The sequence below is a fragment of the Pseudorasbora parva genome, chromosome 4 (genome assembly GCF_024679245.1).
Source record: "Pseudorasbora parva isolate DD20220531a chromosome 4, ASM2467924v1, whole genome shotgun sequence".
NCBI lineage: Eukaryota > Metazoa > Chordata > Actinopteri > Cypriniformes > Gobionidae > Pseudorasbora > Pseudorasbora parva.
The window spans coordinates 47,308,810-47,324,667 of record NC_090175.1 but is presented as its reverse complement, the minus strand read 5'-3'; the positions used below and the strand labels follow the sequence as shown (position 1 = coordinate 47,324,667).

The window sequence follows — 15,858 nt, the reverse complement described above, 5'->3', positions numbered from 1 at the left end:
AGCAGGTCAGCCTGATACGCCTGCATTATCGCCATGGTGTGTAGGCATGCAGCAGCCTGACCTGCCGCCGAGTACGCTTTGCCCACCAGTGCCGACGTTGTTTTCAATGGTCTGGTGGGCAAAGTCGGGGCCTTTAGGGACGATGCCGAGGAAGGCGAGAGATGGCTCGCGAGCGTCTCTTCAACCTTTGGCATCGCCCCATAACCGTAGTGCTTCAGCCCCATGATGTTGCTATAGACCGAAGTCTGAGGGCTGAACACACGGTAAGATGCCGGTCTCCTCCATGATGTTGCCACCTCGGTGTGCAAATCATGGACGAATGGCAGGCCCCGCCGCTGAGGTTCTGAAGCGCGAGCGGGCAGGAATCTCTCATCTAATTTACTAGATCTTCTCTTTCCTGCCTCAGATCTCTCTACGGGCCAGTCAATATTTAATCTGGCCACGGCTCGCGTTAGAACCTCAACGAGCTCCTCACTCGCAGGGGACTGAAGTGGCGAATCTTCAGTCGCGATGCTCTCAACGTCCACCTCCTCGGAGCTGGATAGTTGGAGCACCGGCGGCTCTCTCGGGGGGGAAGAAACCGCAATGCGTGCTTCCAAGCCCCGAGAAGAACCGCTGGATGGAGCAGGTGAGGGCAGAGATAAGGCAGCGCCCGTCTCAAACCCCTCTGCAACATCCAATTGTGAACCCCACGACTGCAGCCTCCGCTCTGCCTCGGCAGCAGCGGGACCAGAGCCGCGGGGAACACGAGCCGAGGCACCCTCCTCGAAGAGTGCCCGGCGGGAGCGCAGCGTTCTCAGTGGCATACGCTCACAGTGCTCGCAAGCAGCCCCCTCGAGGGCTGCCTGGGCATGCTGCGCTCCCAAGCATGCAACACAGAGAAGATGTGTGTCCCCGCCCGTGATGTAGCGTGGGCAGGGAGGAACACACTTTCTGAAATTGCTGCTTTCACTCGCCATTTCTATCTATTTTATTTTCTCTTTTTTCTGTTAATATATGGAATATTTAACAAAAGGGTGGAAAATCTCTGATAATAGACAGACAAAAACACCAAATAGACAGACAGGTTCACACAGATCGCTTACTGAAGGCACAGAAGCTAGTTCCTGTTTGTTTTCACGGACGTTTTATAGCTTCCGGTCGATGACGTCATCACGCCGACGATCGATCTTTTTTCCGATGGAATGGTTCTACAGGCGCTTCACGACGCATTAACGCAGAGGCGTTCTCACAGCGTTTCGACGCAGCTCGAGTTCCCCGAAAGGGAACCAGATTTTACATTGGACATCAAGAGCCCTATACACCCGGCGCAATGCATGACACGTGTTTTTTTTCAGTCTGACGCAGTTATCATTTGTCCAGCGCCATGATGTTTATATAGCAAAATACCAACACGATCTTATAGTAATGTGTATCAATAGTACGAGTGTGAAATCTCGTAGAATGGATACGCCAAAATGAGTTTTGCCGTGCAAATGCTACACAGTTTTCCGCATGCTTATGATAGACACTTAATGACGTGCATATGAAACGCTCTTGGGAAGGATTAGGGTGGTGGGGTGGGGGGTTCGTACGTATAAAGTGCGTATCATATGCATGTGAAAAACCGCGTACCATATCCACGGCAAAACTCATTTTGGCGTATACATTCCAGAGATTGCACATTTGTACTATTTATACGCATTTTCGTGAGATCGGGCATTAAAATACACTTAAGGCCTTCTGTCCCATTGGCGTGCTGATCTGAAAACTAAGTGCGTTCAGGCGCATGGTTGGCGCATTGCTATTTTATAAACAGCGAATCTGCCATGGTGCAAGCGCAACTGGCTTTTAAAGGGAATGGGAGATGAAACTCTTGCTGCGTCCCAATTCTCCTACTTATACTATGTCCTAAGAGTATGTACTCTTTTTGTGCAGAAAAAGTTCATTCTTTTGAGTGGGTAGCAGAATAGTATGCAAGCTTCGGGACATACTACTGCATCATCTTTAACGGACTCTGTCGCTTAGTTACGAGCATACCGTCACCGTTTAACTGTTCTGTCAATCATCGTCAGATTCGTCAGTTAAAATCCTCCACATTCAGTTTAATCTCCTACCGCATCGGTAGGAAATGTAGCCGCACGTTGATCTGCCATGTGTGGGTCTTTAATGCAGAGACTCTCCTCATGTGTTTGCAGTTTAAATATAATGATGCATTTAAAAGTTAATGGCCTCACGTATCAATTCAAAAGTTCACAATGTTGCTGCAGGTGAAATATAATGTGGATAGCACTGAATAAATATCTTTTCCTCAGGTTAAATACTGATAAATGATCACTCAAACCTTTATCTAAACCTCTCACTAACCGTCTGACTCGCACATCCATCAAATTTGTAGTTTTTTAACACTTTTTATCCGTGTTTGTAGCTCTAATCAAATCCTCTTCCAACTCGCAATGGGTTGTGGGCAATATCTGCCGTTAGAGTGCGCATCGATCCGTACTTCGAATTCTGACTGGAAATAGTAGACTATCCTGGTATCTTTGGAATACTCTTTTCAGCAAACTACGATTTGGGACATACTAATTTTATTTTTGAAAACTATTTTAGTATGGATAGTATGTGAATTGGGACGTAGGGACAGATTGGTTATTGCACATTATGCCCAAAACACACGGCTATGACTCATTAAGAGACTAGGTTCAACCCTTTTGGGCCATGCGCTAGGCGTGCAGACTGTTTTTTTTCTGTGGTTAAACTGGCACAAGTGCATTCGGACACGCCCTAAGTGCACCTGCACCATGAGCTTCAGACCATTAGACTCAGAACGTTAAAATAGGGCCCCAAGTGTTAATCCAGAATTGTTTATCGAACATAAATTAAAGGTGCCCTAGAATGATTTGAAACAATAGGCTATGTTAAATTGTTCTCTGATATCTACATAAAGGGTATGTGGCTTAATTAAGGGGAAAAAATGTCCAGATACAGTTTTACAGGTCCATTTACAACCCTATAAATTGTCCCTATGAGGTAATGCTGTTTTTGCCTTATTTGGAAGAGTCATGAATATTAATGTTGAGCGCTGCTCTGATTGGCTTATTTCAGCAGCTCACAGCAGTTCAGTAAAGCGGCTTGTGAGTCCTGACCGAACACAGACCGACTAAATGAAACTTTAAACAAAACATCTCAAATGGAGATTGATAAAATGCAGCTTACTTGTTTATTTGGTGTTTTCAGATCATTTGCGCGCGCGAGAAACAGCTCGCGGTCGATAGGTTGCCAGATTTCAGTAATGAAATCCCCCAAACAGAGCTTTTCTGTGTAAATAAACCCGTATACACTCCGGCTTTTATCTAAACATGTCCAATCTGGCAACCATGTGCACGCGAGCTCTCTGGCGCACAGACGATCTGAAAACACAAGTAAGCTGCATTTTATCAATCTCCATTTGAGATGTTCTGCTTAAAGTGTGTCATTCAGCCTACATTTTAGACTTGTCTTTTTTCGTCAACGATTGCATGTTTATATAACGTTAGTCACAATGTAGGCTAAGGTTACGCAGTGACTGTGATGTAGCATAATCTGAAATACAGGTAGGCAAAAACATAGGAAACACCATACTTCAGTTCTCAAAAATATAAATATATATAACTTATATTTTTACAAAATGAATAGCCTTGTCAAATGATCGTTTTAACTTAACTTATATGGTGGAAAAGGTGACGTTTGCTAGAAGCATCGAGTGAACGATCTAAGCAAAGTATACAGTTGTATTTTGTAATACAAAATAATACTACCCTTTGTCATCAGACACACTATTTAGTTTGGTATGGTACTTGGTGTTTCCTATTGTTACTGAACGCATCTCGCGTTATCTAGACAATGCAGTCTCTAAGAAACTTTCAACTTAATCAGAAATTGTTTAAACAGGTAAGTTAATAAGTGGATAAATCACTACTTACTGCTTGCAGAAATACAGTTGCCACTTCCTTCAGTTTAAGGCCGGGGACACACTGCAAGCGTGCCGTGAGTGAGCGTCTCGGCTGCAAGGCGTGTCCGTTTTTATTTCGGCACATGTTTTTTGTTTTTGCTCTTGATAAAATTAAAATTATTATTATTGTGTTTGGAATGTTTAATGTTGTCTGGGTAATTTTTTATTTGACGTTTTTGAGGATAAGATCACACAGTGTCACACAGTCTGTCTGCACGCGTTTGACATTAAAGGTCCCGTTCTTCGCGATCCCATTTTTCAAACTTTATTTAGTGCGAAATGTTGCTGTTAGAGCAAAAAAAAAAAAAAACTGTAAAATTATAATGCTCAAAGTTCAATGCCAATTGGACTACACCCATGCACTTCCTTGCAGGAATGACGTCACTAGAACAGTTTGTTGACTAACCCTCCGCCCACAAGAACACGCAAAAAGGGGGCGTGGTCTTGTTGCTCTCCCACGTGGAGAAGAGCACGCATTGAACGCTTGCATCTCCCCATTAGGCCGTGTGTCCACCAAAGCGTTTTTTCACGCTGCTGGCTGGCGTTTTCAATTGTTTTCAATGAGAGCGCTGCGTTTTTAGAACGTCTGGAGCGCACCGAGGCACTGATCGAGTATTTCACGCTCACGTGCTGAGCGCTCAGTGTTTTTTACTGGTCACCGAGAGTTGAAGACTGTCCAACTTTGAGTAAAAGGCAGCGCTCATCACTGTCACTTTTCACCCAGCCGTCCAATCACAGTGGAGGAGGGGCGGGACAAACACAACACAGACCAACCGCCACATTCTGCTTGTCGTCATCAGATGACAACAAGCAATAATAACAGAACAAAATGATTTAAAACAAATTCCAAAACAAATACTTTACATTGTATCTGCAATTTTATATAGAATCAATACAGAACAAACTACCTGTGAAATTAGAAAGACCTCCGTGGATTTTCCGTATCATAACAATAAGCAAGTCTCAACTGAGGAGAAAAAAATGCTGCCTGCCAAAACGCTCTCAAGCGTTCACAGCGAGGCGTTTTCAGCTGAGCGCCTAGCATTTTAAAAACGCTTTGGTGCACACACAGCCTTATGGTAAGAGGCGGGACCTTTCTGGGCAAAGTACGCTACGCTGCTGTCCGCATCCCATTGACTCCCATTCATTTTTGAGTCACTTTGACAGTGAATAACTTTACATCTGAGGCGTTTAAAGACTCCATTTGTCCATTGTTTATTTCTAAAGAAACACGACAATGCATAAAAAGGCTCCATTACCTTGTATCTTACACTATCGCCCCGTAGAAGCTGTTTTTGTAAAAATAGGCTAACGATTGCGTCATAACCAACGCGACTCTGTCGCACAGTTTAGAAATTACCGTATAGACCTGAGGAGACGCTCGCAGGAAATCTTTTACTGTCTTTGAGGCAGTCAGGGGGACGTGGAAACATAAAGTCTGATAAAGTCAAGGGAGAAGAATGGGGAGAAGCCGATAGTGAGCCAAAAGCAACAGAAGAAAATATTTAAACAACATGATTCAGAATTCACTTTCCACAACTACTAGAAGACCTACAGCTGTCAGACAGGTTGCTTACATCACATCTACGTCGTCAAGCTCAGTCTGAGCCTGTGCAGTTCACTCAGCCATCAGGAAGTGAGTGCCTCTAATTGACCTCATTTTCCGCTGTTGAAGTCTATGGGAACGCTCTGTCCATTTCTTTTACTGTCTATGGTTTTTAGGACAGAGAAAACAGCAGTGTACAGATAGTAAATTGTGTGAAAAAGACTGTTTTTTTACACACGAAACATGAACTCATGTTATATTGCACACTGTAAACACAATCAAGGCTTCAAAAACACACGAAAAACGGGACCTTTAACAACAAAATCTATAGATGATAAACCTTTTTCGTGTGTTTAATTGCATTTTATTGGTGCATTGTTTGCTTTTTTTCCCCTTTCAAAACAGATGTACAACCCATTTTGAGTCACAACCGATAAGTTGAAAACCGCAATGATATTAAATAGATAGTTCACTCAACAAAAGTTGTTTCTGACCCCACTGACTTTCAGTGTGTGGGCAAAAGTTTTGTTTTGTCTTGTTTTGCGTTCCACAGAGGGGAAAAAAAGTATGGAGTAACATAAATGATGACAGCGTTTTAATTTTGGGGTGAATTGACCCTTGAAATAAAGAGCAAATGGTAAATTATGCTTGGCACAGAAGAGAACTATTTTTTAGTTCTTGACATTTTTTAAATAAAAATGTATATGATTTTTTTAAGGCATAAATCAGAAATAGATAATATATATATGTTTAGGATAGTCTTGCATTGCAAATGTGCAAAAGATCAGGAAAGAGCTTTTTTAACACCGTCTTTCTAAGCCAGTTGTTACTAACTGATGCACTTTGCACCTCAGCGGTGCAGGAACTGTAATCATGCCATGCTGTACGTCGCCCTTGGGTCACTCCAAGCTGTGATTTGACCTGCAGACCGGGAGGGAGAAAGCGTGTCTGTGCAGTCATCTGTCATGTAATGATGGTACTAAGAACGTGATGAAAAGCCCATTAAGGCCTTACAACAAGATAGGAGCATATTCATTTTTAATTTTAAAAATGTATTTGTTGTGGACACAGGAGTTATGTGTGACCAAGAGGCTTTAAAAAGCCATATTTAGGTGGAGCATTTCACACGTGCGTTCACATGAGCGCACACTTACTCACACACGGAGTGAGAGAATCACATGCAGAATCAGAATGGTTCATAAAAAGGTTCATAAAAAGCACTCATACATGCTAATTAGCCTGAAAGCTTTTTCATTAGCCAAGCTCTTGTCTAAAATGTAATAAAGCAGTGAATGAACAGAATACTTCCTTCCACTCTTATGTACATCTGACTGTATATTGATTTTTTTCTAATCATTTTCTTGATATACAGACTTCAGAAGTGTTTATAATTTCACATCTGGTGATAATAAGAAACATCTGGCTGGTAAAATACGTTGCAAGTCAAGGCTAAATTTTGAATGATATGGTAAAAATGAACTAAATAATAAAATAAAATACTACAGTCTTTCTAAGCCAGTTGTTAGATAATTCAGCCATTTTATAAATAAATAAAATCCCATAGGTGGTTAATGGCAGTTAGGTGATTGTCCCTCGCTGTGATCAGATCCGTGGGCATAGTGCGCCACCCGTTGGCTAAACTGTGTTACTGCAGCACATCAGCAGTGCGTTTGGTAGTGTTGTGAAAAACTGAAAAAACTTCTTCAGGCCAGTCCTGCCTCGAACTCTAAGATACAAAATATGCAGGGTATCATGTCATGATTTTTTTTATTTTCTTTTTTTTATTATCAGGTAATATTAGGAGAAGGTGGCCTTTAGGGACAGGGACAAATACTAAATGCCCCAATAAGGGAGCATCCATTTATTATTTTAATAAATATAATCATATAGCCTACACTGAATATGTTATTATTGCATAGTGTTTTATAATGTAGGCTACTGGCCTACAATACAAATAGTACTACAGGTACATAGTATCTGACACTATTTGGACTAAGTATAAACAGAATCTACACTTAGTGCAAAGAAAATAGAGTCTGGGAATCAACGTCACTGCGCTTTGCATTCTGGGCAGTCGCCACCATGTTTTAGGTCACGCTCAGGAGCGTACAATGATCTATGACAATGATAACAAATACGAATCACTAGCCTAGAGGAAAAACGACTGTATTCGCGTTTTTTAAGAACTGCTTGCACTCGCTTGGAATGAATGTACTAATATTTGAATCTCTTGCGTACATGAGCACTCAGTCGTAATGCCAGGACATTGCACATATTCATCTCATTTCATACAATCAGAAAACATACGGTCGTCAATCGCACCACACACGGGACTACACATTGATTTCCCTTTCTCTACATAGCATGCATTTCTATTTGCAATAAGTTAGGATAACATCACATCAATAAGTGCAAAGAGCTTGCCAAACGTTACAGTGCTATAAAGCCTGGATTTCGCAGAGCTTTTATTATGCTGCCTGCAGACAAGACAACCACTTTGACTTTCCTATCTTGTGTAGGCTAGGCAGTTTAGGGGTTAATCCAGAAAGTATTCACGGCACTTTACCTTTTCCACAGTTTAAGCCTTATTCCAGAATGGATTAATTTCATTATTTTCCTTGAAATTCTACTAACAATACCCCATAATGACATAAAAGAACTTTGCTTGTAATTTTTGCAAATTTATTAAAAATAAAAACTGGGGGGAAAAAATCAAGAGTACAATGGTAAACTCCCTTAACCTGTTAAGCTGAATGACAACTTTTGAAAAAATCCTAAGAAATGCATACTCAGACTAAAACAAATACAGTTTGTGAATCCTTTGCACTAAAAGCATAATTATGGTCTCATTTGAAAGCAGACACCTGGCAGTTTACAGTAAAGTCAAAATTAAATGAGCTTTTTATACAGTGTATTGCCTCTATTGTTTAGATCTGCAAACTGCCGCATTCAGTTTGTCTCCGATCCCCGGCACACATTCACACTTCTGCGGACTGGTTATGGCTCTAATTATTATTCTTTTGTCTGCATTATAATTACTAACGACTCTCTATTCAAACTGTTCTATTCAAACCTCATTTCTAAATCAAACCTCTCACTTTACCTTCCCTGACTCTATCAAATGTATTTCGTCCAAATAAGCATTTCAGTAGTTTTACATTTAGAAAATTTTCATAAAAAGTATAAGTATTTGCTCAGTGGCAGGTGCATCTAGAGCAAGCTAGCATGTTAGCTTAGCACACCAGCAAAACAACAATTTATACGATTAAAATCATGTTTTATTCAAAACTTATTTCATATCACTTTATAATTTATAAGTCGAGTGTTTTATATAACAATCTGTGATGTAGTTTCATCAAAAAATCAGACAGAAAATACACAATGCTAAAAGCTATGTAATAGCATTGAATTTTAAATATAATCTATTATGAAACCACCCAACATGGCATAAAGAACACAGCCCAACCATATATTGCGATTGTGTGTTTATTGTCTTCAAACGTGTCTATCTGCATGAAATAGCGATCTAACGATCTCTGAAAGCTGTTTTGGATATCAGATATTTCCTGAATGTCACATGGTGTGTCTGTTCTTCATGAGCCATATATGGAGTGAATGTTCAGTAGTACAGCTTTCCAGCGCCCTCCGGCTGCCAGAATGAATTGAAAACACAACACATCACAGTCTACTGCGCTCATAATGATACATCCGCTGATTTTGGATAAATATTGAATAAATAATACTTCTCTGTATAGAAATTTGACTCAAACATGAGAATCTATCAATATTTCTCCACATCTGCACACATTTGAAGTAAAAGCCCTGAGGGAAGTTGTTTTGTCTTCATGACGACCACAGAGGAGTTTTTTTTATGAATGGGAGCAAATGGCGTATATTACAGTCAAAAGGGTGCGACGCCCATGATCATATTCATAATTCCTGGCGTACATTACGGTCACTATAAGACTTTGAGAATAAAACAGAAATAAAAAAATTTTAACTTTAGTCTTAGATCTTTTTAATGATCTATAGTTTGTCAATGTAATTACTTACATCTGATAGTAATTTTGAGCTATTTTAAGCAAAGAGAGCTTCAGTGAGTCACCGTCCTCCTGAACCTTAAGAGGTTTATGTGCTTTTACATTTCGCTTTTCTGTCAGCTCTGGGGAATGAATATATATGTATATATATACTCACCTTTAGGGATTATTAGGAACAGACTCGAGGGAACGAGTCTACTTCATATGTACACTTCAGGCAGCTTCATATACCACAATGCAGCACAATTGTGACGTCACCGCATATCGCGTTTAATTTACCCCACCACAAACAACTCTATGATGTTTTAATTATTTAAAAAAAAAAAAAAAAAAAAAAAAAATATATATATATATATATATATATATATATATATATATATATATATATATATATATATATATATATATATATATATATATATATATATATATATATTTGACAGAAGTAATGGCATTGGGAATAGTAAATGAGATTCATCTGATATGAGGGGGAAAAAAAAGCACAAATACTGTTCGGTTTCTTGCAGAAACCGATTGTTTCATGTCTATATGTCGCCACAAGCTGCAGGGTTAAATATGGATTCATTTGTAAATGTGTTTTTTGCTGTCATGGCTCTCATAAAAATACGCCCTATTGACATGCATCATACAAACAACGGTTTCAGGTAAAAATCCTAATTTGTGTTCTACTGAAGAAACAAACACATCTACATCTTGGATACCCTTGGGGTAAGCAGATAAACATCCAATTTTCATGTTTGGGTGAACTACCCCTTTAAAGCTGCAGTCCATAAGTTTTGCCTCTTTGTCGCCATCTTTGTTTGAAACCTGCAAATGGAGTTATTTGCAGAATTATCAACTTTACATGGTCTGTACATCAGCATGGCTCTTCAGCATGAATGAATCTAATGTTTTGAGGGGTATGTGGCTGTCAGTCACACATATTGGCTATATACTGCATACTGTACTTTGGAATCACAGATTCTATGTCTTGGATGTGTGACGAGAATAAGAATCGTCACTCGAAAATGTTATCTGAACAAGTAACAACATGGTTCTCTTTGAAATACAGATTCTTTCCCTGTATCCACTCTGCAGTCGGAAGTAGTTTGCTGCTTCATATGGTCTTTTGGACCTTTCTGGATTAAAATCCTCCATCAAAATTATACATTTAATTATTGCAGCTGCTGTGAGAAAAGGCTATAAATGATACACAAGCTGCAACATCATCACATGCTATATAGCCTACTAGCCATTACTCCTTCATGTATACACACAAATTACAAGCTTAGGCAAGAGGTTTTGAACACTGGTTGGTTATGTACTTTATTTTTGACCTAAAAGAGTTATTGGTGTTTTCAGATCATCCGAGTGCCCGAGAGATCTTGGGTGCATATGGTTGGACATGTTTAGATAAAACACTGAATGGTATATGTGTTCTTTTTACAGAAAAGCTCTTTTTGGATTTAAATTACTGAAATCTGGCAAGCGCAAGCATGAACACTCTTCTTTCCCCCCAACAAAACCAAAACCAGTATACTATCTGGTGTTTTGGTATCCGGTGTTATTTGGTTATACATGGTACTTGTTTCCTATTGTTACTGTACTAGCATATTGTGTTAGCTAGACAATGCTGTCTCTCTAAGAAACTTTCAATTATATCAGATATTGATTAAACAGTCAATAAGTAGATAAATCACTACTTACTGCTTGCAGGAATACAGTTGTAATTGCCACTTAAGACGCTGAGCGAAGCTTGCTTGAAGTGGGCAAAGCAAACTAATGATTTTGAATTAAATTATAATTGATTATAATAAACATCAAACAAGACTGTTGACATTTTTTGTCTGTGGGAAGAAAATGAAAAGTCCTCACTTCCCCTGCACAGCCTGGAACAGGACATTTGTGTCCATGAGAGCTGCCGTTTTCGCTATCTTCGAGTGTAGCTTGTTTACCTGCAGTTCCGATGATTCGGCTCCGTCAGTTCCACCTGACAATGAACATGTTTGGACATATGCAAATGTTGGGGGCTTACATACAAATGATCCCAGCGATTGCATCACAGTTGGCGTTATGTGGAGAATCACTTATTGTTCCGTGGTGTCTTTCATGCATGAGATTTACATATGAAGGAGAAGGCAATGGTGTTTGAGACTCACTATATGTGATGTCCATGTACTGAACTCTTATTATTTCACTATGGCAAGGTTAATAGAAAGAACTGTGAATACTATCCTACAAAATACAGTTTTATTCTGCGAGTAAAGCTAAAGAGAATACTGGAAGGTTGACATTTTTTTTATTAAACATGATTTTAAAAACCTGAAACTGCCTTTGACCCCATTGCTTATTTTTTTTATAATTAATATTTGATCTACAGGAAATTATAGAAAGTAAAGGGGATTTATAAATGAAAAACAAAGATTGTTGGAGCAGGATTTACAAGAAAATACTGTTTTAGGCTTTCTACTTTAAAAGTTAACTTTTAATTCTAGCTGTTTCTTTGTCATTTTTTGTGACATTTACTTGCAATTTATGAGTGAAAACTATTGAGTAAATCCTAAACCACTTTTTTTCTCAGTATTTTCAGTATACTGGGAGTGATCTGGTTTTCATGAAAGCTCTTGGATAAAATGTGTTTGATAAAATGTGTTCTTTGTCAGGTTTTGGTAACATGCAGAATATGATGGCTTCTGTTTAATATATAAGACATATATAGAGTGTATGTGTAACTTAGAGGTGATAATACAGTTGGATCCAGCATGTGTCAGCACATCATTTGATCAGTATATTGATTTTCAACAAAGATAAACATTTTTATTTGATCACAAAACGGAAGACTTGATCACAAAACGGAAGTAGGTTATAGGTTAGGAATTAAATAAAACAATCTATAAAAAGAAACTAGATTAGAATCATACAGAGTTTGAATTTAACAACAACAACAACAAAACAACAATAATAATAATAATAATAATAATAATAATAATAATTAATGATAATGAATTATCTTTAAGTATGTTACCAAACTGCTTAAGAACCTTAAACTGTCTGTTTGTCATCTTCATTATGATAATGGATCCTGACTTTCTGGAATAAATAGAAAATCACTCACACATTAAATTTAAATATACCGAACAGGCCGAGATGTGAATTTGCATGTGAGGTAATGTAAAATCATAAGAGAAATTAGCTTATACACTCATAACTCATCCAGAAGTGTCTTGGGTTTCTTGTAGTCAAATAATCTGAAGTCTGCTTCATAAAGATTGTACAGCTTTCTCCTGTCAGCTATGGAAATGTTTGCAAACCAGCCTTTCACCCAGTCTTCGGATGTCCTATTCTCGTACCCAGGGGGAAAGTGAATATAGTTATCCAGCCCAAGAATCCTCAACAAATGTTCTGTATCTTCATCAAGAGTTTCCAGCTTCCCAACAAAGTCATAGTCAATTTGGCACGGATTGCAGAGTTTGTACACCTGCTGCCAGTGTTCATTGAATGGCTTCTCCTTCTCAGTCTGTGGATCTAACAGGTACTGAATAAAGTGAGTGAAGGACGGTCTGTTACCTGCGGCGAAGGCCTCTTGGACGGAGTCAGGTGGGGTTGAAATATTAGCAAAACGCTTAAGCATTGTGGAGCCAAACTTCCTGTAGAAATGCTCATCTGGCTTTGCAAACTTGTCCCGGAAAGCAGAAATAAGTCGTACAAAAGGATCTCGTACAAAAAGAAACTTTGTGTAATTCTTTAGTTTGTGATGCATCAAAGGACGTGAGAGATTACCAAACTTCTCCCAAAGGTTCTTAAATGTCGTATGCATTCTATAATTATGGATTGCCCATAATGGTACGTCAAGAGGATTCACATATGGAGTTCCATTAGGTGCCTTCAGGTTCTGGCTGAGCACAATCATGACTCGTTTCCAGTTGGTACACGCTATCTTCGGTACAAAACAGTAAATAACACCATGATGATCATCCACAATGAGATGGTCCAGGGCTTCGTTTGTAATCTGGTCAAATGTGATTAATTTCTCTGTAAAATTCAGGCTGCTTTGGGCTGAGCAAAGCTCTTGTATAATACGTCTCCGATGTGCTTGACGCAGTTTGAGGTGTGTGAGATCTCGTGATAAAGCTGTGTGTAGGGGAAAATACCCATCTCTAATCTCAACCCAGCAAATTATGAAGAATCCGACTAATACTGTTGTCAAAAGAAAGAAGAATTGGAGCTGACTCTGCTTTCCCATCTTCGGTGGACATCTACTCCAGATCCACAAAATAGATTGAATGATAAATATTATTGTCTCTGGAATTATTCAAATTGAGAATTCTGGGGAAAAACACACACACAAAAAAAGGGATTTTATGTTGAAGTCTGAATTTACAATCTAATACCACAAAAATGATTTATCACAATTTCTAAAGTAGCATTCTATGTCTTTCCGGCAGACTAAATAAATAAATAAAACATTGTGATCATGAGCTGCCGAGACAGCTGATTGGCACATCTGGTTTTGTTTTCATTTGCATGCGTCAGTGAAACCTGTATCACTTAAAACTTGTGACACATGCAGCAGTGTTAAAGGCATGTGTCACAGACAACATTGCTGAACACTGACACTGTGTGACGGAACATTCCACCATATGTTGTGGCACGTTATATATCCCTTTTCCACCAGATAAACCGGGTGCTAGTTCAGAGCCAGTGCTAGTGTCAGTTCGAAGTTGTTTCAGCTATTAGCGTGATTAGCTGCTATTTAAAAAATGGCGGTCACAAGTTTGTGTTCGTCTTGTTGGTCACGGTAACTCTGCCCCCAGCCGCTGACGCAATTGGTTCTTACTTCTAGGCCAGCAATGTTTCGGTGCTACTTAAGAACCGCTTTTCCTGGCTCGGACCTGGTGCTTTGGGTGTGGAAAGACAAAGAAACGATTTGAAACTAGGCTCTGGCTCTGTAAGAATGGGTTTTACGGCTAAGACAAAAGTGGAGATCCAACGCCCTGCAATAAAGCAATAAAACTCACTATATTCTGGAGAGAAGATCCTACCTTTCCCCTCTCCCTTTCCCCTCTCCCTTTAATAATAATAATAATATATTTTATTCCCCTCTCCCCTTTCCCTAATTCAAGTCACAGAATGCAAATATACTACATATGATGTATTTTGTGAATCTATTGTTTTATTCCTTCCATGTTTAGTGTCTTTTTAAAAGTCTCAGTGCGATGGGTAGTCTCAGTTTCACTGTAGTCACTAGTAGGATGAGAAAGATTGAAACGTTTGAGAATTCTGGGCTCCTCTTTGAGTGGTCTCTTCAAAGACATCTAAAACATCTCCCCCGAAACCAGGTGTTGTGTTGCAAATGTTTACAATCCTTTGTTCTGGTCTGAGTATTTAAGGAAGGGTAGTAGAGCTGCCATTTGGGAACATTCTGTTGCCAGAGCCCCCCCAGGCCATGTTGTGTTGCGTTGTGTTGTGTTGTGTCGTCCAATCAAAAAAAACCTGACCAAATCCGAGGCGTTTCATATGCATTTACCAACCGCATCGAATTTTACAGGGGTTCTCAATCAGCGATCGTCAGTGGAAATATCAACGAACTCATTCTTAGATTGATCTTGCTTCTTTTTTTCTCTTGCTCGCTCGCGATCAGCAACGCGTGTGCTTCTCACTGCTTCCACGTCTTGTCTCCATAACGTCACGCGCGGTCGCAGTTTGAACTGAATATATCATTTCAGCTTTTAGTCATTTTATTATTTATATTATTATTATATTAAACTGCAATGACTTTAAGCAACATTAAATGTAATCTTTTTGCATTTTGTTAGAATTATAATTATTTAGAAATTATATTTTTTCCTGTATGTCATATAGGATTCTAACCTTTGTTATACGACAATTCACCATGACGTCACAACAGTAATAAACGTTCTTCCGGGTGGCAAAAGCCGAAGCGTTCCTATGGCAACGCTAGTATTCAGACATAGTTAACATGATTATTGAGGGACAGATTAATTAATTCAGGAGATAGCAATACATGAAATGCCTAACCTTGGTCTAGTAGATGTAGTGCTAGTCTAATACCACAATTTTTAAATGAGCTTCAGCCTACCATTGAGTAGTTATTTTAGTGACTGTTGCTGTTTGAATTACAATATGTTAGGCTATCGTAGATAGTCTATTTCCCTGTTCTCTGCTTTTCAACAAATCCTTTGCACACATTTTTTCTTTATTTTTTGTATCTGAAGCTATAGCAGCAACATTGAAAGTTCCGGTGTCTGTGTTTAACACGAAACCTTGTGTGATTGCGGCCG

The 15,858-nt window shown here is 39.1% G+C and overlaps 1 protein-coding gene across 1 annotated transcript; it reads right to left on the bottom strand.

Annotated features, from left to right (window-relative positions):
• Positions 1-12,758: 12,758 nt before the first annotated feature.
• Positions 12,759-13,799, bottom strand: LOC137073807 (carbohydrate sulfotransferase 12-like). The gene has a single exon (XM_067442510.1). The coding sequence runs from the start codon at positions 13,797-13,799 to the stop codon at positions 12,759-12,761; it is 1,041 nt and encodes a 346-aa protein (XP_067298611.1).
• Positions 13,800-15,858: the final 2,059 nt, after the last annotated feature.

Excerpts from the sequence above, each read along its gene's own strand:
- LOC137073807 (XM_067442510.1), bottom strand. The coding sequence starts at position 13,799 with ATGGGAAAGCAGAGTCAGCTCCAATTCTTCTTTCTTTTGACAACAGTA.